We start from the raw sequence: 23,728 nt of genomic DNA on the forward strand, positions 1-23,728 counted from the left end.
GAGAGAGAGAGAGAGAAGAGAGAGAGAGAGAGAGAGAAGAGGAGAGAGAGAGAGAGAGAGAGAGAGAGAGGGAGAGAGAGAGAGGGAGGGAGAGAGACAGAGAGACAGAGAGAGAGAGAGAGAGACACAGAGAGAGAGACACAGAGACAGACAGAAGGCCAGGTTCAGTTCCGGAGCAGTCACAGGATGGAGAGCATCCAAGCAGGCCCACAGAACCCCATTAGTCCAGCCTCTTGTCAGAGCAAACAGGCCCAGGAGGCGGTGCCGTCCCCTGTGCCTCCATCCCCCTCTCCTGGGGGAAATGGGCTGAGGCCTAACCAGTAAGGACAGCTCTGGGAGAGGAGCTCCTGCAGGGGGTGCTGCTCCCCGCAGTGGCCAAGGGCCAGAGGGAGGGTTCAAAGGCAGGTGGAGAGGAGTCTGGACGGGCTTCCTGGATGTGAGCAGGGCCTGGCCGGGCTGCTGTGCTCACGGAGCCTCCTGCGCAGGGGCTGACCGAGGGCCGGCTGGACGGGACCATGTCGGAGCTGATGGTGGAGGCCAGGCCCAAGCCGGCGGTGCCCGTGAAGCCGGTGGGCATCAGCTCCAACCTCCTGGGCTACATCGGCATCGACACCATCATCGAGCAGATGAGGAAGAAGACCATGAAGACGGGCTTTGACTTCAACATCATGGTTGTGGGTAGGAGCGGGGGCCGGCGGGGGCTTCGGTGGGCGGCTCGGGCGGGGCCCTGGAGGCTGTGCCGCCCCCGCCTCTCCCTCCCAGGCTGCACAGGGGCCCTCACGGACCTCCGTCCTCTCGCTGCCCATCCAGGTCAGAGCGGGCTGGGCAAGTCCACCCTCATCAACACCCTTTTCAAATCGCAAGTGAGCCGGAAGTCCGCGAGCTGGAATCGCGAGGAGAAGATCCCCAAAACGGTGGAGATCAAGGCCATCGGCCACGGTGAGCACGGGGCCAAGGGAGGCTCGGGAGGCCGAGGGGGGAGCCTGGAGCTAGTGGGTGTCCGCCGCCGGGCCTGGCCTTGCCTCGGAGGACCGCGGCTCTCCTGGAGAAAGGACCAATGACTGTCTTGGGCAGATTTGGACCCGGCCTCCTGGCTCCCACTGGCTCCCACGTGTGGTCAGAGCGGTCCCCACTGCCGCCCCTCCTTGCGGGCCGTCGGGTTGTGGCTGGCTCTGGGTGCAGGCCGGGCCCCCACGCTGGCACAGAATCCCCGAGAGCCACGGCCTGGCGGCCTGCGTCTCAGGGGTGTCGGGAGGCTGGCACGGGGCCTCCCTCTCTTGGGGCTGCCCGCGGGATGGCGGTTTCTGGCAGGCTTCCCCGCCTCTGTCCCAGGACCTGGCAGGGGCATCCTTCCGAGCTCCGGGGACGCCAGTTGGGGCTGTCCATCCGAAGGGCTCCCTGGCCTCTGGGGCTCTCAGAAAGTGGCCGGAATGGCCGGAGGGGGCATTGAGTGTCCCCTACTGACACCAGAGGATCGAGTAGAGGCTTGACCACTGGGCGGCCCTGTTTAGAGGAGCTTCTGCTCCCTGTTTTCCCCCGGACTCCTCCTGAATCCGTGATTCTGGCCCGGATCAGACCCTGTCCTGGGCTCAAACCTGAGCCACTGCCTCGCTGGGTGACCCTGGGCAAGTCACTTCTTCCCCCACCCAGCCTTCACCCCTCCTTCCTCAGAACCGATGCCATGTCACTCCTGAGATAGGAGGCCTTCGGAGAGTCGGGGCTGCAGGCTGGCTGTGGCCTCGCAGGACGGGGTGGCAGGGAGGAGTGGATGGGCACTCCAGGAGAGGGAACTGTGTGGGCAAAGGCTCAGAGGTGGGGCCCAGCCCCAATGGAGTAGGCCAGGAAAGATGGTAGAGCTGTAGGAAGCCAGCCTGTAGTGTTGGGGCACAGCTTGGGGTCCTTCCCAGTTGTTGGGGGGCCTCACCTGGGCCATGACTGTTGCCCCCAGTGATCGAGGAGGGCGGAGTCAAGATGAAGCTGACAGTCATCGACACGCCAGGCTTTGGAGACCAGATCAACAATGAGAACTGGTGTGTGCAAGCAAGCGAGTGTGTGCGAGCAAGTGTGAGTGTGAGCGAGTGAGCAAGCAAGTGTGAGTGTGTGCACAGGGGTGTGAGTGAGCATGCACCCCACTGTCTGCTTTGTGGGGAGGCCACCCAGCGGCTGAGCCCAGGTGTCAGGCTGCCAGGACGGGTTCCCTCTTCTGGGTCTGGGGGTGGTGGGGGGCCTGGCCCAGTGGCCAGCCTATAAGAGGTTCTCAGCAAAGGCAGCCTTGGGATAAAGGCCGGACATGCAGCGGCCAGCTTCAGCCACAGGCTCGGGCCAGGGAGGGTGCAGGTGGGGTGGGAAGGCTGACCTAGGTGGGCCCTGTCTGGCCTCCTCAGCTGGGAGCCCATCGAGAAGTACATCAACGAGCAGTATGAGAAGTTCCTGAAGGAAGAGGTGAACATCGCCAGGAAGAAGCGCATCCCAGACACACGCGTGCACTGCTGCCTCTACTTCATCTCTCCCACCGGACACTCGTGAGTGCCTGCTGCCATCTCCTGACTCCAGGCATTTGCTCTGGCCATGCTCCTGCCTGGCGTGCCCTCCCCTCCCCCTTCATCTCTGCCTCCACATCTCAGACCCCTCTGCCCCCCCCCCATTCTGCCTTGGGGGCCCCCACTCAGCCTTGCACCCCCAGATGTAATTGGTGCCCACTGCAGGGCCAGCCAGGATGGCCCCAATGGGGGGGAGGGAGGATGGGCTCCCCGGGCCCCCACCTCAGCTTCTGCTCTTGTCCTGGGGCAGTACCGGCCTCAGTTTCCTCATCTGTGAAATGGGGAGAGGTGGCTGCAAGACGGTGCTCATGAGGCCCTGGCATTAGCCTGAGGTGCCCACGGCCCCAGGCTCACCTCTTCCCTGTCCTGGCCCAGGCTCAGGCCTCTGGACCTGGAGTTCATGAAGCACCTCAGCAAGGTGGTGAACATCGTCCCCATCATTGCCAAGGCCGACACCATGACCCTGGAGGAGAAGATGGAGTTCAAGCAGAGGGTGAGCCTCCTGGCCTCCCTCTCGGCCTCTCTTCCTCTGGACTCCCAGCCCTGAGCTCATCTTCCCTTGGAGTCCAGATTTGAGTTGTGCTTCTGTGGCTGGCCCCCAGGCTGAGAGATGGGGGTCTGGGCCAGGCCCTGCAGGCCCCCCATGACGGCCCCCCTGATGGCCCCCTGTGATAGCCCCGTGATGGCCCCCCATGGCAGCCCCCCTGATGGTCCCCCTGATGGCAGCCCCCCTGACGCCCCCCGATGGCCCCCTGTGATAGCCCCCATAATGGCCCCCCTGACGGCCCCCCTGACGGCCCCCCATGACTGCCCCCAGGTCCGGAAGGAGCTCGAGGTGCACGGCATCGAGTTTTACCCTCAGAAGGAGTTCGATGAGGACCTGGAGGACAAGACAGAGAACGACAAGATCAGGGTAGGGGCCGCGGGAGGAAGCCTCCTCGTGGGATGGAGTCCAGTTCAACGGGGCAGGGGGTATGGGTGGGTGCTGGGTTCGAATCTCACCTTGGCCTTGGAAAGCCAGGTCACCTCTCTAGGCCTCCGACACTTCTGCAAAATGGGGAGGCGGAGCGGGGGAGGCCTAGACGCCCGCTCCCTCGGCCCAGAGGACGATGACCGGGTCGCCCGTCCGTCTGCCCCCTCCAGCAGGAGAGCATGCCCTTCGCCGTGGTCGGGAGCGACAAGGAATACCAGGTCAATGGCAAGAGGGTCCTGGGGAGGAAGACCCCGTGGGGAATCGTCGAAGGTAAGGGGGGCCCGGGGCTCTTTTCTGCTGCTTTTCCTGGGGTGCCCGTGCCCGCAGGGGCCCCTCCGCCAGCCTGGGCGGCCGGGACAGAGGAGGGCCCGAGCTCGGCCCGAGGAGCGTCAGGATCGGCTCTGGGAGGCCCCGCCGCCCCCCGGCGTCCTTCGCGGTCTGGGGGGCCTCCCGAGAGCGCCCGGGTTGGGGCTGGGGCCTGCGGGGCGCCGCCTCACCCCCGCCTTTGGCCTTTCAGTGGAGAACCTGAGCCACTGCGAGTTCGCCCTGCTGCGAGACTTCGTCATCCGGTGAGTGAGCTCTCGGGGAGCTGCCCGGCGATGCCCGCGAGGCGCTTGGCCCGGTGCCGGGCACCCAGCGGGCCGGGCGGGGGGCGCGGCTGGAGCAGGGCCCGGGGAGGGGCCCGGGGGGCGCCCGCCTGAGGCCGCCTCCTCTCCTCCTGTCAGGACCCACCTGCAGGACCTCAAGGAAGTCACCCACAACATCCACTACGAGACCTACCGGGCCCGGAGGCTCAATGACAACGGCGGCCTCCCTCCGGTGAGCACCCCCGGCGGCACCCCCCCTCGCACGGCCCCGAAGCCTGTAGTCCGCCCCTCGTGGGCACCCCTTGCGCCAGGCCGTCTGGGGGAGGGGAGAGTGTAGTCGCCTCCTGGCCTTCCCTCCCCCCTCCTTCTGAATGTCTGTCTGTCTTCCTGCCCATCCCCCGCTTCTCTGCCATGTTTGCGCCTCCTCCTCCCTCCTCTCTGTGTCCCTCCCTCCCTCCCAGCCCCACCCTTGTGCCCCTTGGTCAGGCCTGCCTGGGTGTAACGCAGGGCATTCTGGGCTTGGAAGCCAGGAGCCCGAAGGGCCTCGGTGTCCTCCTCCGGACGATGGGCACGGGAGCGCGAGGACAGAGGGGGCCGGGGGCAGGCGAGAGCCTCCGGAGAGGCGCCTCGCCCGCTGACCGCTGCCCGTCCCCTCTCTCTCCTGGTCCCTTCCCTAGGCACCTCCTCCATCCAATGTCACGTCCTCCCAGGGCTTGGGGAAATAAAGCCCGGACTCGCTAGAGTGAGCAGGTCAGTGGGAAGGAGGCCGGAGGCCGGAGCCCGGAGCTTCCGGCTGCCCGCTCGCCCTCTCCCCCGGCCTCCGCTCGGAGGCCCCCTTAGGTGGAGCTGCCGCCGAGCCCGGGCAGGGCCGCGACCCTGGTGCCCATGGCGAGCCGGCCCGGCCTGGGCCAGCAGAGCAGGCAGCTCTAGAGAGGACAATCGGGGCTGGGGGAGGGGGCGGCGGCCGCGGGGGAGGGGGCTTCGGGCTCACCCGCTCTCCTCCCCCCGCAGGGAGAAGGCGTCCTTCCAGCAGGGCCAGCCTCCCCCTGCCCCCCCCCCCACCGCCGACTGAAGGGCCTTCCCGGGCTGGCCTCCTCCCCTTCGTCCCCCCCAGCCACGCTCCCCGTGCTCCTCTCGTCCAGCCAACTGCCCGCTGCCACGCTCTGCTCCCGCAGGAGGAAGAGGGGGCCGCGTGCCTGTCCTGCCCCCCAGCGCCAAAGCCCCTCCATGTCCCACCCAAGTGTGACCCTCAGGGCCGCTGTCCGGTGGGCTTGGCTGGGCGAGAAGGCCGGGAGGAGACGTGGCCAGACAGTTGCGTTTTGTTTTTCTCTTCCTCCTTAACTGTAACGTTTAAGAAAAAAGAAAGCCCGTTAGGACCCGAGAGATGTGAACCCCCGCCCAGGCCTGCCCCGACCCCCCATTAATGTGAGTGACGAACACGCTGTGTCTCCTGGGAGCGTCCTGCCCTCGGCGGGCCCGGACAGATTCGGGCCGGCTGCCTTCCGGGGCGACCCCAAGCCAACGACCCCACACCGGTGGCCAGACTGTAACTTTCTATGTATTGTTTAATCCAACAAGACTTTGTGTTTGAACAAGACCCGCCTGGCCTGCTTCTTATTCCACCCCCTCTCCCCGTGGCCCGGCCGGCCGGGGCGGTGTGGGCCCAGGCGTCCTCCCGGCATCAGGCCCCCTTTTCTGGGTGCCCCCACCTTTGGGGCAAGAGGCCTCGGCAGAGGGCATCGGAGCCTCTGAGGCAGGGGCATCGGAGCAGCGAGGCAGGGGCATCGGAGCAGTGAGGCAGGGGCATCGGAGCAGTGAGGCGGGGGCATCGGAGCAGTGAGGCGGGGGCATCGGAGCCTCTGAGGCAGGGGCATCGGAGCCTCTGAGGCAGGGGCATCGGAGCCTCTGAGGCAGGGGCATCGGAGCAGTGAGGCAGGGGCATCGGAGCAGTGAGGCGGGGGCATCGGAGCAGTGAGGCGGGGGCATCGGAGCCTCTGAGGCGGGGGCATCGGAGCCTCTGAGGCAGGGGCATCGGAGCAGTGAGGCAGGGGCATCAGAGCCTCTGAGGCAGGGGCATCGGAGCCTCTGAGGCAGGGGCATCGGAGCAGTGAGGCAGGGGCATCGGAGCCTCTGAGGCAGGGGCATCGGAGCCTCTGAGGCAGGGGCATCGGAGCCCCTGAGGCAGGGGCATCGGAGCCTCCGAGGCAGGGGCATCGGAGCAGCGAGGCAGGGGCATCGGAGCCTCTGAGGCAGGGGCATCGGAGCCTCTGAGGCAGGGGCATTGGAGCCTCTGAGGCAGGGGCATCGGAGCAGTGAGGCAGGGGCATCGGAGCAGTGAGGCGGGGGCATCGGAGCCTCTGAGGCGGGGGCATCGGAGCCTCTGAGGCGGGGGCATCGGAGCAGCGAGGCAGGGGCATCGGAGCAGCGAGGCAGGGGCATCGGAGCAGCGAGGCAGGGGCATCGGAGCCTCTGAGGCAGGGGCATCGGAGCAGTGAGGCAGGGGCATCGGAGCAGTGAGGCAGGGGCATCGGAGCCTCTGAGGCAGGGGCATCGGAGCAGTGAGGCAGGGGCATCGGAGCCTCTGAGGCAGGGGCATCGGAGCAGTGAGGCAGGGGCATCGGAGCAGTGAGGCAGGGGCATCGGAGCCTCTGAGGCAGGGGCATCGGAGCAGTGAGGCAGGGGCATCGGAGCCTCTGAGGCAGGGGCATCGGAGCAGTGAGGCAGGGGCATCGGAGCAGTGAGGCAGGGGCATCGGAGCCTCTGAGGCAGGGGCATCGGAGCAGTGAGGCAGGGGCATCGGAGCCTCTGAGGCAGGGGCATCGGAGCAGTGAGGCAGGGGCATCGGAGCAGTGAGGCAGGGGCATCGGAGCCTCTGAGGCAGGGGCATCGGAGCCTCTGAGGCAGGGGCATCGGAGCAGTGAGGCAGGGGCATCGGAGCCTCTGAGGCAGGGGCATCGGAGCAGTGAGGCAGGGGCATCGGAGCAGTGAGGCAGGGGCATCGGAGCCTCTGAGGCAGGGGCATCGGAGCCTCCGAGGCAGGGGCATCGGAGCCTCTGAGGCAGGGGCATCGGAGCAGCGAGGCAGGGGCATCGGAGCAGCGAGGCAGGGGCATCGGAGCCTCTGAGGCAGGGGCATCGGAGCAGCGAGGCAGGGGCATGAGCCTCCGAGGCAGGGGCATCGGAGCAGTGAGGCAGGGGCATGAGCCTCTGAGGCAGGGGCATCGGAGCCTCTGAGGCAGGGGCATCGGAGCCTCTGAGGCAGGGGCATCGGAGCCTCTGAGGCAGGGGCATCGGAGCATCTGAGGCAGGGGCATCGGAGCAGCGAGGCAGGGGCATCGGAGCAGTGAGGCAGGGGCATCGGAGCCTCTGAGGCAGGGGCATCGGAGCAGTGAGGCAGGGGCATCGGAGCAGTGAGGCAGGGGCATCGGAGCCTCTGAGGCAGGGGCATCGGAGCAGTGAGGCAGGGGCATCGGAGCCTCTGAGGCAGGGGCATCGGAGCAGTGAGGCAGGGGCATCGGAGCCTCTGAGGCAGGGGCATTGGAGCAGTGAGGCAGGGGCATGAGCCTCCGAGGCAGGGGCATCGGAGCCTCTGAGGCAGGGGCATCGGAGCAGCGAGGCAGGGGCATCGGAGCAGTGAGGCAGGGGCATCGGAGCCTCTGAGGCAGGGGCATCGGAGCAGCGAGGCAGGGGCATGAGCCTCCGAGGCAGGGGCATCGGAGCCTCTGAGGCAGGGGCATCGGAGCCTCTGAGGCAGGGGCATCGGAGCCTCTGAGGCAGGGGCATCGGAGCCTCTGAGGCAGGGGCATCGGAGCCTCTGAGGCAGGGGCATCGGAGCAGTGAGGCGGGGGCATCGGAGCCCCTGAGGCAGGGGCATCGGAGCCTCTGAGGCAGGGGCATCGGAGCAGCGAGGCAGGGGCATCGGAGCAGTGAGGCAGGGGCATCGGAGCTGTGAGGCAGGGGCATGAGCCTCCGAGGCAGGGGCATCGGAGCCTCTGAGGCAGGGGCATCGGAGCAGCGAGGCAGGGGCATCGGAGCAGCGAGGCAGGGGCATCGGAGCCTCTGAGGCAGGGGCATCGGAGCAGCGAGGCAGGGGCATGAGCCTCCGAGGCAGGGGCATCGGAGCAGTGAGGCAGGGGCATGAGCCTCCGAGGCAGGGGCATCGGAGCCTCTGAGGCAGGGGCATCGGAGCCTCTGAGGCAGGGGCATCGGAGCCTCTGAGGCAGGGGCATCGGAGCAGTGAGGCAGGGGCATCGGAGCCTCTGAGGCAGGGGCATCGGAGCAGTGAGGCAGGGGCATCGGAGCATCTGAGGCAGGGGCATCGGAGCAGTGAGGCAGGGGCATCGGAGCCTCTGAGGCAGGGGCATCGGAGCAGTGAGGCAGGGGCATCGGAGCCTCTGAGGCAGGGGCATCGGAGCAGTGAGGCAGGGGCATCGGAGCAGTGAGGCGGGGGCATCGGAGCCTCTGAGGCAGGGGCATCGGAGCAGTGAGGCAGGGGCATCGGAGCAGTGAGGCGGGGGCATCGGAGCAGTGAGGCAGGGGCATCGGAGCAGTGAGGCGGGGGCATCGGAGCCTCTGAGGCAGGGGCATCGGAGCCTCTGAGGCAGGGGCATCGGAGCAGTGAGGCAGGGGCATCGGAGCCTCTGAGGCAGGGGCATCGGAGCAGTGAGGCAGGGGCATCGGAGCCTCTGAGGCAGGGGCATCGGAGCAGTGAGGCAGGGGCATCGGAGCAGTGAGGCGGGGGCATCGGAGCCTCTGAGGCAGGGGCATCGGAGCAGTGAGGCGGGGGCATCGGAGCAGTGAGGCGGGGGCATCGGAGCAGTGAGGCAGGGGCATCGGAGCAGTGAGGCGGGGGCATCGGAGCAGTGAGGCAGGGGCATCGGAGCAGTGAGGCAGGGGCATGAGCCTCCGAGGCAGGGGCATCGGAGCAGCGAGGCAGGGGCATCGGAGCCCCTGAGGCAGGGGCATCGGAGCCCCTGAGGCAGGGGCATCGGAGCAGCGAGGCAGGGGCATCGGAGCCTCTGAGGCAGGGGCATCGGAGCAGTGAGGCAGGGGCATCGGAGCCTCTGAGGCAGGGGCATCGGAGCAGTGAGGCAGGGGCATCGGAGCCTCTGAGGCAGGGGCATCGGAGCCTCTGAGGCAGGGGCATCGGAGCCTCTGAGGCAGGGGCATCGGAGCAGTGAGGCAGGGGCATCGGAGCCTCTGAGGCAGGGGCATCGGAGCAGTGAGGCAGGGGCATCGGAGCCTCTGAGGCAGGGGCATCGGAGCCTCTGAGGCAGGGGCATCGGAGCCTCTGAGGCAGGGGCATCGGAGCCTCTGAGGCAGGGGCATCGGAGCAGCGAGGCAGGGGCATCGGAGCAGCGAGGCAGGGGCATCGGAGCAGCGAGGCAGGGGCATCGGAGCCTCCGAGGCAGGGGCATCGGAGCAGCGAGGCAGGGGCATCGGAGCCTCTGAGGCAGGGGCATCGGAGCAGTGAGGCAGGGGCATCGGAGCCTCCGAGGCAGGGGCATCGGAGCAGCGAGGCAGGGGCATCGGAGCCTCTGAGGCAGGGGCATCGGAGCAGCGAGGCAGGGGCATCGGAGCCTCCGAGGCAGGGGCATCGGAGCCCCTGAGGTCGGCCTGCCTGGGTCTCTGCAAAGGAATCTGGGGAAGGGCCGTTTCCATTCCCTCCAAGCAAAGGCCCTGATTAAAGGCCTTCCCAACAGGCTGCAGACCGTGGCTCCATGAGTGTCTAAGTGCCACTGGGCAGCCAGGGGGTGCTGCCAGGGGCCGAGCCACTCTCAGGCACCTGATGCCTGGGTGCCCCTGTTGGCCTCAGAAAGGAGCCAGAGAGGGAAATGGCCGCCCCCCCAGGCCCCAGAAAGTCAGATGCGAGGGCCGTGGACAAGGCGGCCCATTACGTGCCTGGCTCTGAGCGTGCCTGGATAATGAAGACAAAGCTCCACAAGCTCGGCCTTCCCTGATCTGGGGCCCCCAATGTCCCCAGAGGCGGTGATGGTCTCTCTGGGCCCTGGATCCATTGAGTGGTCGGGGAATGATACCCTCTCAAGGCTGCTGTCTGGCCCCCTGGGGGCCCTGGACTCTGCAGGCCTCAGTTTTCTCAACTGTAAAATGGACATAGTGTCACCCCTTGCCTCCCGGGTGGTCCCAGCAGACACAGTTCTGGGCACCTAGTAGGGCCCAGAAAGGGCAGCTCTTCTCCTCCTCCTCCTCCCCTTCCCAATAGATTCCCCACCATCTGTGTGCCAGGGGCCACCCCGAGTGGCACAGAATCGCTGTCTCCCTGGGGCCAGGCGCTTCACAAACGTGATCTCATCCGATGCCCTCACTTTATGGGGGGGGACGGAGGCAGGTGGGGGTCGCTGAGCAGAGAGCGTTCATTAGGCACCCACTGGGTGCCAGGCCTTGTAAAGCCAGAACCTTCCCTCAAGGTGCTCCCTTTCTGGCCCTACCACAGATGGCAATTGGGAAAGGTACTATTGGGTCCATTTTACAGAGAAGGACATTGGAGAACCGAGAGCCTGCAGGGCTTTCCCGGGGGTCACATAGCCACAGGGGCGGAATTAGAACACATGCGTGGACAGGGAGAGGGCCAGAGTTAACAGTCTGGAAAGGATTGGTTATGACGTCACCGCCCCTCCCCGTAATTTGCATTGTTTCTCTTGTCCCGCCCAAAGGGCGTGTCCGGACCAGACCCAGCACCGGGGAGCGCTGGAAACCAGACCCCGCCCATCACGTGACCGAGCAGCCTTTTCCACCTTGCGGCTCTCTCCTGGCGCCTGCGCCATAATCTCCGCGCCCTTCACCTACGCGGCTCCCCGGAACTCCGCCCCTTTCCCCCTCTCCTTCCCCTTCCCCCTTTCCCCCCTCTCTCCCTGTTCCCCGCCCGGGGTCCGCCCACTCTGGAAGAGCAAAGATGGCGGCGAACCAGCATCACACCGAGGACCGTCATGTCATCATCCCGCCAGGCGAGAGGTGCGGGGCGGAGCGAGCGAATGGGGGGCGGGGCCTGGGGGACGGCCTGCGCCTGAGCCCGCCCTCGCTCGTCGCGTCAGGAGGGAGGCCACGCCCCTTCCCCCCGAGAGGTGGGGCTCGGAGAGTGGGGGCGGGGCCTCCGTGGAGCAGCGAGAGTCTCGCGTCCCCTCGTGGTGGGAATGGGGAAGGGAAGCCCACTGGTGAGCCGGGGAGAGCGCTCGCGCCCCCTGATGGTGTGGAGGGCAAGAGCTGGGCCAGTTATCAGTCAACAAAGCTTCAATCAGCGGACTTTGTGCCAACCTGGGCTGGGGATTCCCCAAAAGAGAGGAGCTAAGACAGAACCAAGGAGTGTGGGAAGGGAAAAGACTCAAGGAAGGCTTCCTAGAGGGAGCAGCCCGGCCAGGGGGCTTTGTTAAAGGCGGGGGCGTGGGGGCATCCTGAGTCGAGCTGGAGCCGAAAGCCCTCATCATCATGTCGGGCACGGCAGCCAGCATGTCTGCGGGCAGGGCCCAGGGAGGCCAGTGAGGGGCGGGGGCCAAAAGGGGCCCCGGCACAGCCCGGCCCCGGGTCACACGGGAGGCGCCGTGGACGAAGAGCAGTCAGGAGGGCCGATGCGGTGTGTCGCAGCGTGGGCCCAGGAGGGGGGCAGAGCCGCCGGGCAGTCCGCCAGGCCAGGACCTACGAGGCTGTGCTCTGGCTAGATCGTGGCCCTGTCGCTGCCCCCCTTCCCCCCCCCCCCCCCCCCCCGTTGTTATCTCCCGCTCGCCGACCCTCCCAGAGGGGCAGGGCAGCCCGCCCCAGCCTTAAAGGACGCTCGTTTTCCTCATCCAATTAAAGAAGCCGGAACATGCCCGGCTGGGTGACCCTAAACAGGTCACGTGCCCTTGGCAGAGGCTCGGCCAGACGCGGGAGCCACCCCCGGGTGGTCCTCCGGCCTTCTCCCGAAGCCTCGTCGGGGGTCGTGCGGCTCTGCGGGCAGTCGTCGCCCCTGTTCCACTTGGGGAGGCGGGACGGCGCCCTCCCGAGGCTGGCCCTCGGCTCTTCCTCTCCCCACAGCCCCTGTTCTCATCTCCTTCCCAGACTGCCCTTCTCTTCACTCACGTCGGGCCCCAACGTGAGCAATAACGCCCAAATCTGCAAGTGCTCCCCACGGGGCAGCAGGCAAGGCGCTGACTTCAGGAGCGCCCAGCCCCCCGCAGAACAGCCAGGCCTGCGGGCCTGCGGCCTCTTGGCTCGGCCCCAGCCGGATGCTCAGCCGCCATTTTCTCCTGCCAGCGTGCTGGTTGGCTTCTTTATTCTTGGCCTTGCCCAGTGGTCTTGTCTCCCTCCGACCCTCAAGAGGGTGGCTCTGGGCCTCCATTAAGTCCAGCAAGCATGACGTGTGCCAGTCTTGGGGCATCCGGAGCCCCGTCCGACTTCCCCCTGGGGGGGGCGCGGAACTCGTTGGACAGATGGGGTCAGCCCACCGGGCCTTCTTCCGGGAGGCTCTTGGGCCTGTGTGTGGGGTTTTCCTTAATGGACTTCCCTGACCAGCAGGGTCCCACAAGGGAAGGGGCTCACCTTTGTGATGGGACCCGAGGAGAGGTAGGAACCGAGAACCAGGGTGGAGAATGAAAGACAAGGACAAGTCAGTGGTTGGATAGGGCAGGCAACCCCTATGATTTTCCTTAAGGCGGAAAATGAGGATAATGGAATACAAGGTGGTTGAGGAGATTAAGATAGAGAATGCAGGCCTAGATGGTTACAGCCTCGGGGAAGGAGAAGGTCAAGAAGAGAGAGACAGAGTCATTGAGGAGCCCAGTGGAGCTCCATGGAAGGGAGAAAGGCCAAGAGGAAGTTCATGGGATTGCCTCTGAATTTATTCATGTCCTGCTTGGGCGGTACTCCCAAGGACGTAGTAACCACATCACAAAGTATAGACAATTAAGATTGGGTGGCAAGGTAGAGGGAACACCTTTGGGCGTGTAGGACATAACCGAGCTTTCCCGGGCAAGTCTCCGAACATGTTAATGGACTTGTGTTGGGCAATAGGTCTCGTGATCAGGTCAAGGTTACCTTCACAAAGCTTATCGGTAAAGCCTCATGCTTGGAGACACAGTAGTAATACAGTCATCTATATTTCATAGATGTGAATATGCTTGGGATGCTACACTGTGCGGTGTCCCCGAGGGCCTGGCCCTGAGGGGGGGGAGATCAGAGCAGAAACGACAGGCCCCTCCTCCTTGGAGAGCCCGGCCGGCCCGTGGGGCTGCCCTCCGGCTGGGGGGTCCCTTCCTTTGGTTTGGGAGGGGCCCAGAAGTGGGCAGATGGTAAAAGGCAGAGACTAGCTTGGCCTCAGGGCCTGACCCTCTTCCATACCCTCCTCAGGCACGCTGTTCCTGGGAGGCGCCTTCCCAGGCTCCAGGGAGGGGCCCCGGCGCTGGGGATCCCCTTCTCTGTCTCTGTCCCTCAGTACCCCAAAAGGCCCGTGGGCAGAATGTGTGCCAGGCCTGTCTCCAGGCTGCCCCAGGCTCCTCGCAGCCTCTTGGGGGCGTCCCCAGCGATGGGCAGCCAAGGCGGGCGGGTTGGCGACGTTGGAGGGCATCTCAGAGAGGAAGCTGGAGGCCAGGAAGGAGACTGCCCAGGGGTTCTAACCAGAGCTCCCTCTCCTATGCCAGATGCTGCCCCATCCTGCGGCGTGATCCCCACTCCCAGCTCTGGCCAACACTCGGAGTCCCCTCCCCCGGCCCTCCAAGCCCCGCCGAGGGTCAGCGGCAGCCCCTCCTGGCCTGCTTGTGCTTGTAGCCCCGCGAGGGCAGGAGCCCTTTCCTTGCTCTCAGACTCCCGGAGCTCTTCCCGGGAGCTGCTGTGTGCCCGGACTCCCCTTCCTCTGCTTGCTGCATCCTTGGCGAAGCCCTTCCCTCCGCCTCCAAGGACCGGCCTGCGGGGGGCCACATCTGCTACTTTCTGCCCAGTAAAGTTCGAATCCCTTTAGTAGGAATGCAGACTAGACGGTGGGCACCTCCCAGGAGGAGGTTCCTACCATGGTGGGTCGCCACCTTCTCTGCACCTCGGAGCCCAAGGGGCCAAGGGACTTGCCCAGGGTCACACAGGCAGGATGGGTCAGAGGCAGGACTTGCTCGCTCCCAGGCCAGTTCTGCTCACTAGGCCAGGCTGCCTCTCATGAGCCCAGCTCCTGAGGGATTGGGCCTAAGCTTTGCTGCTGTGTGGGCCAGTGAAGAGAGCTCCAGACTGGGAGTCACAAGACCTGGGTTCGCATCCTAGCTGAGCTCCTAGGTGGCCCAGGACAGAGGCCTTCTTCTCGCTGAGCTGCCTCATTTTCTTTTCTCGTGAAATGAAGGGACTTGGGGTCTTTCCCAGCCCCAGTCTCCCGGGCCCCTTGACCTTGCCGGGAAGCCTTCCTTTCCTTCCATTTCTGCCCGCATTCTCCCTGGTCCTCCGGGCCTAGTTCAGTCCCTTCTTTTGACCTCATGCAGTCTGGGCATGGAGAGAGACCTCGGCAGCCACGCTGGCCACTCGGTGCTGGACGAGGGTCACCCCAGGCCCTCCGGCCAGAGCTCTCCCGGGATGGGGACGGCCTCGCAGCTTTGGCACGTGCTTCATCGCAGTGTGTCTCCTCCACCTCCATCACCTGGGACTCACCCAGGCTTGCCCTCCTGGCCAGCAGGCCGATAGCCTGCCCTGGGGGCTGCACCCTGGACTTCGGGCAGGAGCCTCCCTCCCCGGGGCAGGCCGCAGTTCTTCCTGGGGGCTTGGCCACGCCGTCTGCCTGTTCCTGACTTCCAGACTTTCAGGAGGAAGGAGGGTCTCTTCCACACGAGCAGGCTCTACGCGGCTCCCGCTTCCTGGGCTCCTTTGGGTGCCTTTGCTGCCGCTTTAAGCCCTCCCTTCCGTCCTAGAGTCGCTATGGCAGAAGGGCAGGAGGGGTCAGGCACTGGGGGTGAAGTGACTTGCCCAGGGTCCCAGCGCTCGGGGCCAGATCGAACCCAGGACCTCCGTCCGGCCTGACTATTACTCCACGCCCTTGGTTGGGCCTTGTTTAAGTTCCGTCCCGTCAGCCTACTGAGAGCACGTTGGCTGCTGCTCCTCTGCAAGTGCCAGAGAAGCCCAGGCCCAGGGCCGCTCCTAGGGCTCTACCATCCCTTCTTGGGGCTGCCGGTCCAACCTGTTCTGGAAGCCCCTCAGGACGGTCTGGGCGCTGTCTCGTCTGGTAGCATTGCAGGAGACGTTATCTGCTATTGGCTCGGATCAGGCCCACATGGGCCACATTCCGTGACTCGGCCGTGCCCGCTTCCCCTCCCCAGCCCCTTCCTCTTTCTCTTTTGGGTCCCTTCCCAGAACCCGGCCTCGTGCCCATGGCCGGTTCTGTGGAAGCAGAAGTGTCGCCTCAACTTCCCTGTGCGGAGCTTCACTTTCAGTGTTCCCACAAAACGAGAAAAGAAACCTCGCAAGGAGGCTGTGGCTGTCCCCGGGCCGCAGGGCACTCCCTTCCTCCCCTCTCCAGCGGGGCGCGGCCCCTTGTGCCCCCCAGCGCCACTCTGGCCCTGGCCATTTTCCATTTATTCCCCGTAATCAGCTTCATCACTGCCGCCAGGAGCACCTGGGAAAGGAGGAAAGGCCTTGGACTGGGGGGTCCCCAGGGGCAGCGCCAGCACCTTCTTGGCCATCTTTTGTCACTTCTGTGCCCGGCGGCACTTGCCAGTCCCTTCTCATGTTTTCCTCCAGGACATTCTTAGAAAGCCGGGTGGTGGACACCAGGGACCTGGGAGGGCCCAGGGTGCAGCGTCAGGACAGGATAGGTGCTCTGTGGGCACCTTGGGAGGGCAGAGTGGCTCCAGGTCTTTGGGTACAGCCTCTGCTGCATCCGCTGGACCAGGGGAAGAACACAGACAAGAACTCGAAGGATGAGCAGGGCTGAAGGAGTCACCACCCAGGAGGGCTTAGACTGTGCGCGGGCACCATTCGCACCCATGACATTCCGCAAATGCATACAGAATGATGGACTTGGGGCTGGAAGCAGAGGAGGGGAAGGGCAGGGAGCTCGAGGGAGGGAGGGAGGCTAGCAGGCGCCTCTGTCTCCTTCTCTCCCCACAGCATCCTGATGCACTATGAAGACGTCGAGCTCTCCTTCTCCAACATGTCTGAGACGCCCAGCCTCCTGAAGGGCTCCCGGAAGGGATCGCTCTACCTCACTCAGTACCGGGTAATCGGAGGCTGGGGGCCAGCTCTAAGCCTCCCTTGGTCCGGAACTCGGCCTGGCTCTGTGCGTCCACAGCATCCTCCTTACAACTGGCTTGCCAGGGTTTGGGTTCCCATTTTACCGGGGGTGCCTTGGACGCAGAGTGCCAGCTCTGCCTCTGACCGGGACTCCTTGGCAGGGATCTAGGCAGCTCTATGGGGAGCCCCGTCCCTTGTGGGGCCCGTGTAGGATGACAAGCACCCGAGGTCCCCAAGTGCAAGGGAGCCCTCCTGAGCTGATTTCAGAGGTGGCTTTTGCACTCCCGTCCCTGGGCTCTGCAGCCCCAGCTAGGCTTCTCATCCCCCCTCCTCTCCGCTCCTCTCTGCCTGCCCCTTCCCTGCTCCCAGGTGATCTTTGTGGCAGCACGTAATGTCAAGGATGCCCTGGTCTCTTTCATGATGCCGTTCAACCTCATGAGGGATTACTCTGTGGAGCAGCCCACCTTCGGGGCCAACTACCTGAAGGGGACCATCTCTGCTGCCTCGGATGGTACACCCTGCCCTCGGCTCCCTTGGCTCCCCCCCCCCCCCCCCCCCGTGGGCCCTCTTAAGGCTGTTTCTTGCCCTCCCTGATGTGCCCCTTCCCCTCCCAGGCCAGCCTGTGCCCTATGAGCTGCCCGGGTCCCGGAGTAGCCCCTCCCCTCTCCCACGGGCCTGTGCCCTTTCTTCCCTAGGGGGCTGGGGAGGGCAAGCCACCTTCAAACTGATCTTCCGGAGCGGAGGGGCCATTGAGTTTGGCCGGCTGATGATGGACTGCGCCTCCAATGGTGAGTGGTGCCTGCCCAGGCCGTCCCTTCTCGGCAGCAGATCCGTGGGGGCCGCGTCCCCTCTGTGAGCTTCTCTCGTGCCGCCTTGTCTTTCAGCCGCCAAAGGCCTCCCACCTCCGGTGACGGTCTTTGGCTTCGGCCCTCAGTCCAGCCTCCTTGTCGCTTTGGACAACCGCAGCATGCCATCCGGCCACACACAGTTCATCTATGTGCTGCCCAACAACACCTCCTACATGCCGCCTCCTTCAGGTAAGATGCAGCCGGGGGCATCTCTGGTCAGGGCGGGCAGCGCCTGCCAGTTCTGACTATTCTCGAGCCTTTGGCCTTGTGGACGGAGCTGGGAGCCATTTGTGAGAAGCCCCCGGGTGCCCTCCCCGCGTCCGACAGTGGTCACCAACCTAACTCTCCGGGCCACATCCCTGGGCCGGCAGGGACTGGCCGCTGCTGGCCGGGGCCTGGATTCGGGGCAGTCTCCGGCTCCCCATCATTTGTGTTATGGATGGCGATGATGAGCTCACTCCTGCGAAGGCCCTGGGCCTTTTCCCTCCTCTCCCCAGCTTTGGCTAGCCGCCCGCCCCTCCTTTTGTGCTCAGTTCTGGCAGGGTCCCCGAGTGCACCGAGCCTGGAGGGCTTGCCGCAGCTCACCACATAGGTTGCTTTGGATTTCGATATTGAGGTGTTCTATCTGTCAGCTCCAAGAGGGCCAGGGGCTCCCCCGAGCCAGCACAGGGCCCAGGTGCTCAGTTAGTGAATGTTTCTTGTTATCTTCAGGGTACCAGGTGTCTCCTGCCTCAGCTTCTGGATACGGACCTCCTCCCCCTGGATACGGACCTCCTCCCCCTGGATACGGACCTCCTCCCCCTGGATACGGACCCTTTCCCCCTGGATACGGACCCCCTCCCCCTGCATACGGACCCCCTCCCCCTGGATACGGGCCCCCTCCTGCTGGATACGGAGCCCCAGCATTTCCCAATGCAGGGCCCTCTAGCCCTCCTGGCCAGGCCGTAAATATTGACCCTTCCAGCTCCCTGGCCCCTAAAAGCAAACCAGAATCCAAAAGCTCAGGTAAGAGAAAGATGCTTTAAAAATGTGACCCAGGCCTGGAGGCCAGAGGTCCCAGGCTCAACTCTGGCCTCAGATACTTCCTGTCTGGGTGACCCTGGGCAAGTCCCTTAACCCCCATTGCTGGCCCTTATCATTCCTCTGCCTTGGAACCAGTACACAGTGTTGATTCTAAGACAGAAGGTTGGAGTTAAAAAAAAAGGGGTGGCCAAAGGCTTGTCTAGTGGTCTGTGGGGAGGGAGACACAGCCTGACTGTGGGGAGGGGGACCCCATAACCTTTGGAGTGTCATGAGCACAATCAGAATCTTTCTGAGCCTGTGTTTACTTCTCTGTAAAATGGGGCCAGGCCAGGAAGGTGTGGGCCAGCCGCCTCAGTCTTGTAAGGCTGCAGAGGTGGGAGCCAGCATCCCCATGGCCAGAGGGCACGGTCCCTGGGATGCTGGGCCTCAGTGTCCTCCTTTGTATGAGTGCCCACCTCCCGGGCCTGATCATCAGGCTGCCTGCGATGGAAAAGAGCTCCCCCTGATTTGATTAATGTGTCACATTCATTTCTGAATACATCCTCCCTCAGCTTCTCCCTAGAAAATCAATGCTCGGTTTAGAAAGAAAGAAAAAAAGATTTAAAAAGGAAAAACAACTCGGCAAAACCAGCGTGTTGCCTGCCTGGCAGCGGATGCAACATTCTACAGCCATGGCGCCCGGCCCCCCACTCCCGGAAGAGGAGGGAGGCGCCTTTGGTCCTCTTTGGGGCTCCTTGGATTTGGGCCACAGGCAGCATGGCCGTCCTGCCCCTCTTCCTTCCCTGTCTGCTTCCCCCTTGTTCCTTGCTGCTGCTTGGTCTTCCCACCAGCACCAGTCTTTTCTTCCAGAGCAGTAGTGCGCCACTCCCTTCCCTTGGCCCCCGCCAACGAGCCACAGAAAGCACCGACTGCTCAGTACTTCCTGGTCGGACAGACGCACGCACGAACTTGGGGGCTTCCTATTTGTCCTTCCCCCCTTGGGGTGTGGGCCTGCCGCAGGATCTGGGGCCGAAGGGCCTTTCCCATGTGCCGTGCTGGCTCTAGCAGCCGCGCCAGCACCAACACTAGCGTGGAAGTTCCACCTTTTCTAGGTGGGAGGTGGAAGCTGCGGAGTCGTTTGATCTGGCCCTTCTTTTAGAATTAGTGGAGACAAATGAGGTGCTAGTTGTAAATCCTTTCTGCTGGCCACGCAGTTTGCCTAGCTCCTCGTCGCCTTATTTGGGGTTTTCTTGGCAAAGATACTAGAGGGGTTTGCCATTTCCTTCTCCAGCTCACTTGACAGATGAGGAAACTCGGGCACAGTCCAGTGACTGAGCCAGGGTCATACAACTGGCCTTCCTGCTTCCAGGCCCAGTCTCTGCATGCGGTACTCCCACTAGACAGCTCTCTCATGGCTCTTACCGGTTGGCAGTTTTTCTTTTCAGAGAACTGTTTGCTCCCGTCTTTTGACCTTTATCTGCTGGGCATGGCTCTTGGTTTTGTATGTCTGATGGGACCGTATTGAGACACAGATTCCCCTGCCTTCCCCCCAGGAGAAGCCCCACAGGCCTTCCTGTCAGCCATCCAGTCAGAGTCTGGGAGGTGAGGGGGAGGCACGTCTCTTCTCCAGTGGCTTGTTTTCCAAATGGCCGAGAGCCTTGGCAGGAGGCGGTAGCGGGCGGGCCGGGGAGCACGGGCACCCCACTCTGCTGGAGCTGTGAAGGGATCCAGCCATCCCTCGCCCTGCCCCTTGGCCCGGAGATGCCATTGCCAGGTAGATGCCCAGAGGACATCAAAGGGAATAGGAATGGGTCCACCCAGCCACCAAGAGATGCCCATCGTGCCAGGCTCATGAAGATGGCGGCTGTTGGCATGGAGAGGAAACGCCGCCGAGGTGGATGCAGAGAAGCCCTGAAAGACTTCTGGGAGCTGATGCAGAGGGGAGGAAGCAGATGCAGGGAAATGGGCACCATGATCACAGAGCAGCAACGGAGAGGCCCCCCAACCCCATGAGGCTGAATGTCGGGGTGCTGCTGACCCAGAGAGGAGATCAGGTCATGCACCTCCCTCCCTCTTGTGCAGAGGCGGTGGACTCTGGGTGCAAACCCCGGCATGCGCCGTCTGTTCAGTTGAGGAGAGGACAGGGCGCTTTCTGGGTGGGGGAGGGGGAGCTAAAGATAGTAATAAAACTTCTTTACGAAAACACAGCTAACTTGCCTTCCTTGTTGCTGCCACTGTCCCTCCTGATAGACTGACGCCAGCATTCAGGATGGCCAGAAGACGTCGGACGCCCGGCCGGCGCGGGGGCCTTCGTCTCGGAGCAGCCTCCCTTTGGGGCCATGGTACGGTCAGAGGGCCCCGATGGAGCAGGCGTGAACCGGGGCCGGCCAAGGCCGCAGAATAGCTGGGGTGGCCCGGGGGGCGCCAGGGGACGGTTCGCCAGCCCCCAACCCCTTTCCTGCCTGCGGTCGGGGGGCCTTTAAGAGCCAGGATGTGGGCACGAGCTCGGTTTTCCGAAGAGCCCCCCAGAGCTCGAGAGCCGAGGCTCCAGGGGAGGCCCCAGACCGGCTGCTCCCCTTTTGTTTGCTCTCGAAGTCCCCGGCTAAGGCCGCAAGAAGTTCTGGCCAAGGAGGCAGCCGCCAACCTGGCACGGCTCAGGCCTCAGGCGGCACTTGGATGTGATGAGAGCTTTCCAGGGGCTGAAGAAGGCGGCCAGCGAGTGGGCCGGCCCGGTTAGAGAGGGGGGAGGGCCGGCCTCCGGGACCTCCCACGCAGGCTCTGGTCCTGGGCCAGGACTACCAGCCTGTGGGCCTTTTGGCCAGTGCCTCCTCCAGGGGATTAAGGCAAAGGGGCGAAGGGCCGTGCCCAGGCTCACCCAGGCAGGATCTGAACTCGGACCTTTCTGCTTCCAGGCCCAGCGCTCTCTGCTGCGCCGCCGGAAACGGGTCCTCTTCCCAAGGCTTTCCCAGGAGCCGAGCCTGGAGGCAGTCCAAGAGCTGGAAGCAGAGCAGGGCGCTGGCCAGCGAAGAGCCCAGGGCTTGGCTTCCTCCTGACCGCGGTCATCTCGTCCGTCAGCAGGAGATGCCCGGTTTGGGCGTGTGCGAAGAGAAGCCCCCCGAGGATGCAGGGAGATGCTCCGGATTCGAGGGGCCTCCAGCAGCGGAGAAGAGAGCCGGCTCCGGCGTCAGGAGGGAGCCTTCTCTGGCCTCCACTAGGGAAGGAGGGATGAGCCGGGGCTGCCGGGCATGTACGTGCTTCCTGCAGGGGAGCCCCGCTGTGCGGGGGGGGGTCCCCAGCTACTGAGGGAGTGTCCGGGGACTGTGGAGGAAGGGAAGGCTGGCTGGGCCGCTCGACACCCAAAGGGCTCCCTTTGGGCTGAGCTGCCTCCAGCCCAGGAAGTGGGCAGAACTGGGTGCTCCACAGAAGGGGCAATTTGTGACTTGGTCAGAGGGGCCTTTTAGGATAAAGTCACCCCCATCCCCTTCGCGGGCCTCCTGGTCTCCCGAGCAGAGTTCAGACCCCTGGCACTGCCCGCAGACACCCCCAGGGCGAGGCTGTGGGGTGAAGTGACTCCCCCAGGGTCACCCTGCTCGGAGCCCAGGACCTCCCGCCTCATTTCTGCCTGGCCCGAGGCTGCTTCCTGCCTGCCATTTCTTAGAGCCCCTTAAAAAGCCCCAAGTGTTGGGCCATCCTCGGGCTGGGGGCGCCCGCTCTGTTTCCAGGCTCCCCGCAGGAGGCACAAGATGGCGGCTGCTGACGGGCTCTTTGGCCCCCCAACGCCTTGCTTTCCTGCTAGTCCTCCGGGAGCTCTGAGGATCTCCCAGTGCGCGCCGTGGCCCAGGCGGGGAGCTGGGGGAGGGGGCAGGCCTGCACCCCAGTGGGGAGAAGCCCCGGGGCCAGGCCAGGCCTTCCGCCCATCGTGGCCCTGACTTCTCTTTCCCTGGCGTTCTCTTGACAGGGCAGCCCGCCTTCCTCGTCCCTTGCTGAGGAGATGACCGCTGGGGCCTCGGCCAGCCTCCCCGCTTCCTCTCTGGGACAGCCGCTGCCCCCCCCCCGGAGCGCCCTGGTAACCGAGGGGCTGCCATGCTGGTGGAGAGCGGGCTCTCGTGCCTCAGTGGGAATAAAGCCGCGTGAGGGGCACTGGGCTGGGCAGCTCTTTCCTCGCCTGCGCTTTACACACACGGGGCCTGGAGGACGCCGGGCCACGCACTGGGCAGAGCACCAGGCCGGGAGGCGGCGAGGCGAGGTCCAGGCTGACTCGCTGTGGGACCCGGGGCCGGTCCCTGCACCGCTCTCTGCCTCGGTTTCCCCCAAATGGGAACGCGTTGTCGAGGACCCCAGAGTTTAACGGCGCCGGGCACCCAGCAAGCGCGTTAGAGGGGTTAGCGGGTGTTCAGGTCCTTATGAGCCGCCTGGGCAGGCAGCCGGAGCCCGGTGCCTCGGGCAGCCTGGCTGGAATTCTCGGCCCCTCTGGGCAGGCCCTTTGCAGAGAGGATCATCGGGGTGTGGAGAAGAGACAGCCCAGTGGCTTAGTGCGGCCTCCTCTAGGCCCAGGACGCCCCGCATCGGGGCCGGAAGGGTTCAAAAAGGCACTGTTCGTGCCAAGAGGGCGGCTTCCGCCCGGGAGAGGAAGCCGAGGCCGCCCAAAGGGGAGTGCCTGGAGCCCAAGGGGGCCGTTGTTTCCAAACTGGGGAAGCCCAGAGATGCTCATTTCCTCCGGTTTGGCCAAGCCTCTCCGGGAAGGAGCTCCCAGGCCTGGATTCCGCCTTTCCAGTTCCTCCCTCCCCACTCCCCAGGCTGCGCTGGCCGCCTCTGCGGCAGAGCGGGCAGTGGCTGTGGGGCCCACGAGGCCCCGCACTGGCACAGCCCCGGATGGGCAGAGTCCGGGGGGGGCGGGAGGGGGCTTGTGACAACCCTGGCTGATGCCCTCCCTGCCCGGGCAGCCTGGACCTGGTGGCCAGACCTAGTGCTTTACCAGTTTCGGTCCGAGGAAACCCAGCGGGTTCTGCAGGGTCCTGGGCCCTTCCGAGCAGCCGTGCCACAGGGCAGCAGAGGGTGCCCGCCTCCTCGGCCTGCCCTCAGGGACAGGATGGAGCCACTGGCCGGACTTCCCTGCTGACATTCCCACATCTGGGCACAAGACCTGGCCCGCCCCAACCCCAGGCTGCTGCCCTCAGCATCCTCCGAGGCCCCGCTCGTCCCCAACAAGGCCTATCCCGGGGGAAGAGTCCTCCATGCTCCCACAGGAGTGCCATCTCCATTTTACAGATGAAGAAACTGAGGCTGGGAGCTTTAAGGACCCACCCGGAGACAGTCGAGAGGCCTCTCCCCCACCGTTGGTCCACCCCAGACAAGTGCCTGCTCCCTCTGGGCCTCCAGAGGCCCTTTGGACTCGGCCCAGGTTCTGCCTGCAGCCCTGCAGTCGGGGTCAGCAGGGCACTGTCAAAGTTAAACACTTTTATGGCCTCGGAAGTTCGTGGCCAGAGGGGCCCCCGAGGCCTGGGCCGAGCTGGATGGGGGCCCTGCAGTGGGAGGGCAGCCTAGTGGCACTGCCCGCCCAGGCCAGCTATGCCCAGAGGTGCCCGCCCTC

General features: G+C 64.8%; 2 protein-coding genes across 11 annotated transcripts; both read left to right on the top strand.

Annotated features, from left to right (window-relative positions):
• Window positions 1-84: 84 nt before the first annotated feature.
• On the top strand, window positions 85-5,695 carry SEPTIN3 (septin 3). 7 transcript variants are annotated; one of them, XM_056797455.1, is made up of 11 exons: window positions 93-678; window positions 811-939; window positions 1,949-2,030; window positions 2,385-2,522; window positions 2,916-3,033; window positions 3,358-3,453; window positions 3,684-3,783; window positions 4,031-4,082; window positions 4,239-4,332; window positions 4,778-4,850; window positions 5,456-5,695. In XM_056797455.1, exons 1-10 carry the CDS (start codon window positions 516-518, stop codon window positions 4,823-4,825), a joined length of 1,020 nt encoding a protein of 339 aa, XP_056653433.1. In that variant the 5' UTR covers window positions 93-515; the 3' UTR covers window positions 4,826-4,850; window positions 5,456-5,695. The 7 variants fall into 7 exon arrangements, with proteins under 7 accessions (XP_056653429.1, XP_056653428.1, XP_056653431.1 ...); XM_056797451.1 differs by lacking the exon at window positions 4,778-4,850 and having other exon boundaries at window positions 85-678; window positions 3,687-3,783; window positions 5,112-5,695; XM_056797450.1 differs by lacking the exon at window positions 4,778-4,850 and having other exon boundaries at window positions 88-678; window positions 5,112-5,695.
• Window positions 5,696-10,809: 5,114 nt separating this feature from the next.
• Window positions 10,810-22,278, top strand: WBP2NL (WBP2 N-terminal like). Of its 4 annotated transcripts, none has more exons than XM_016425592.2 (9): window positions 10,810-11,071; window positions 16,166-16,334; window positions 16,658-16,799; window positions 16,984-17,076; window positions 17,173-17,325; window positions 17,848-18,141; window positions 20,389-20,480; window positions 21,051-21,385; window positions 22,097-22,278. In XM_016425592.2, exons 1-7 carry the CDS (start codon window positions 11,013-11,015, stop codon window positions 20,391-20,393), a joined length of 915 nt encoding a protein of 304 aa, XP_016281078.2. In that variant the 5' UTR covers window positions 10,810-11,012; the 3' UTR covers window positions 20,394-20,480; window positions 21,051-21,385; window positions 22,097-22,278. The 4 variants fall into 4 exon arrangements, with proteins under 4 accessions (XP_016281078.2, XP_056653435.1, XP_056653436.1 ...); XM_056797457.1 differs by having other exon boundaries at window positions 21,217-21,385; XM_056797458.1 differs by having other exon boundaries at window positions 10,811-11,071; window positions 16,166-16,274; window positions 17,848-20,266.
• Window positions 22,279-23,728: the final 1,450 nt, after the last annotated feature.

This window comes from Monodelphis domestica, chromosome 5 (genome assembly GCF_027887165.1).
Source record: "Monodelphis domestica isolate mMonDom1 chromosome 5, mMonDom1.pri, whole genome shotgun sequence".
Taxonomy (NCBI): Eukaryota; Metazoa; Chordata; class Mammalia; order Didelphimorphia; family Didelphidae; genus Monodelphis; species Monodelphis domestica.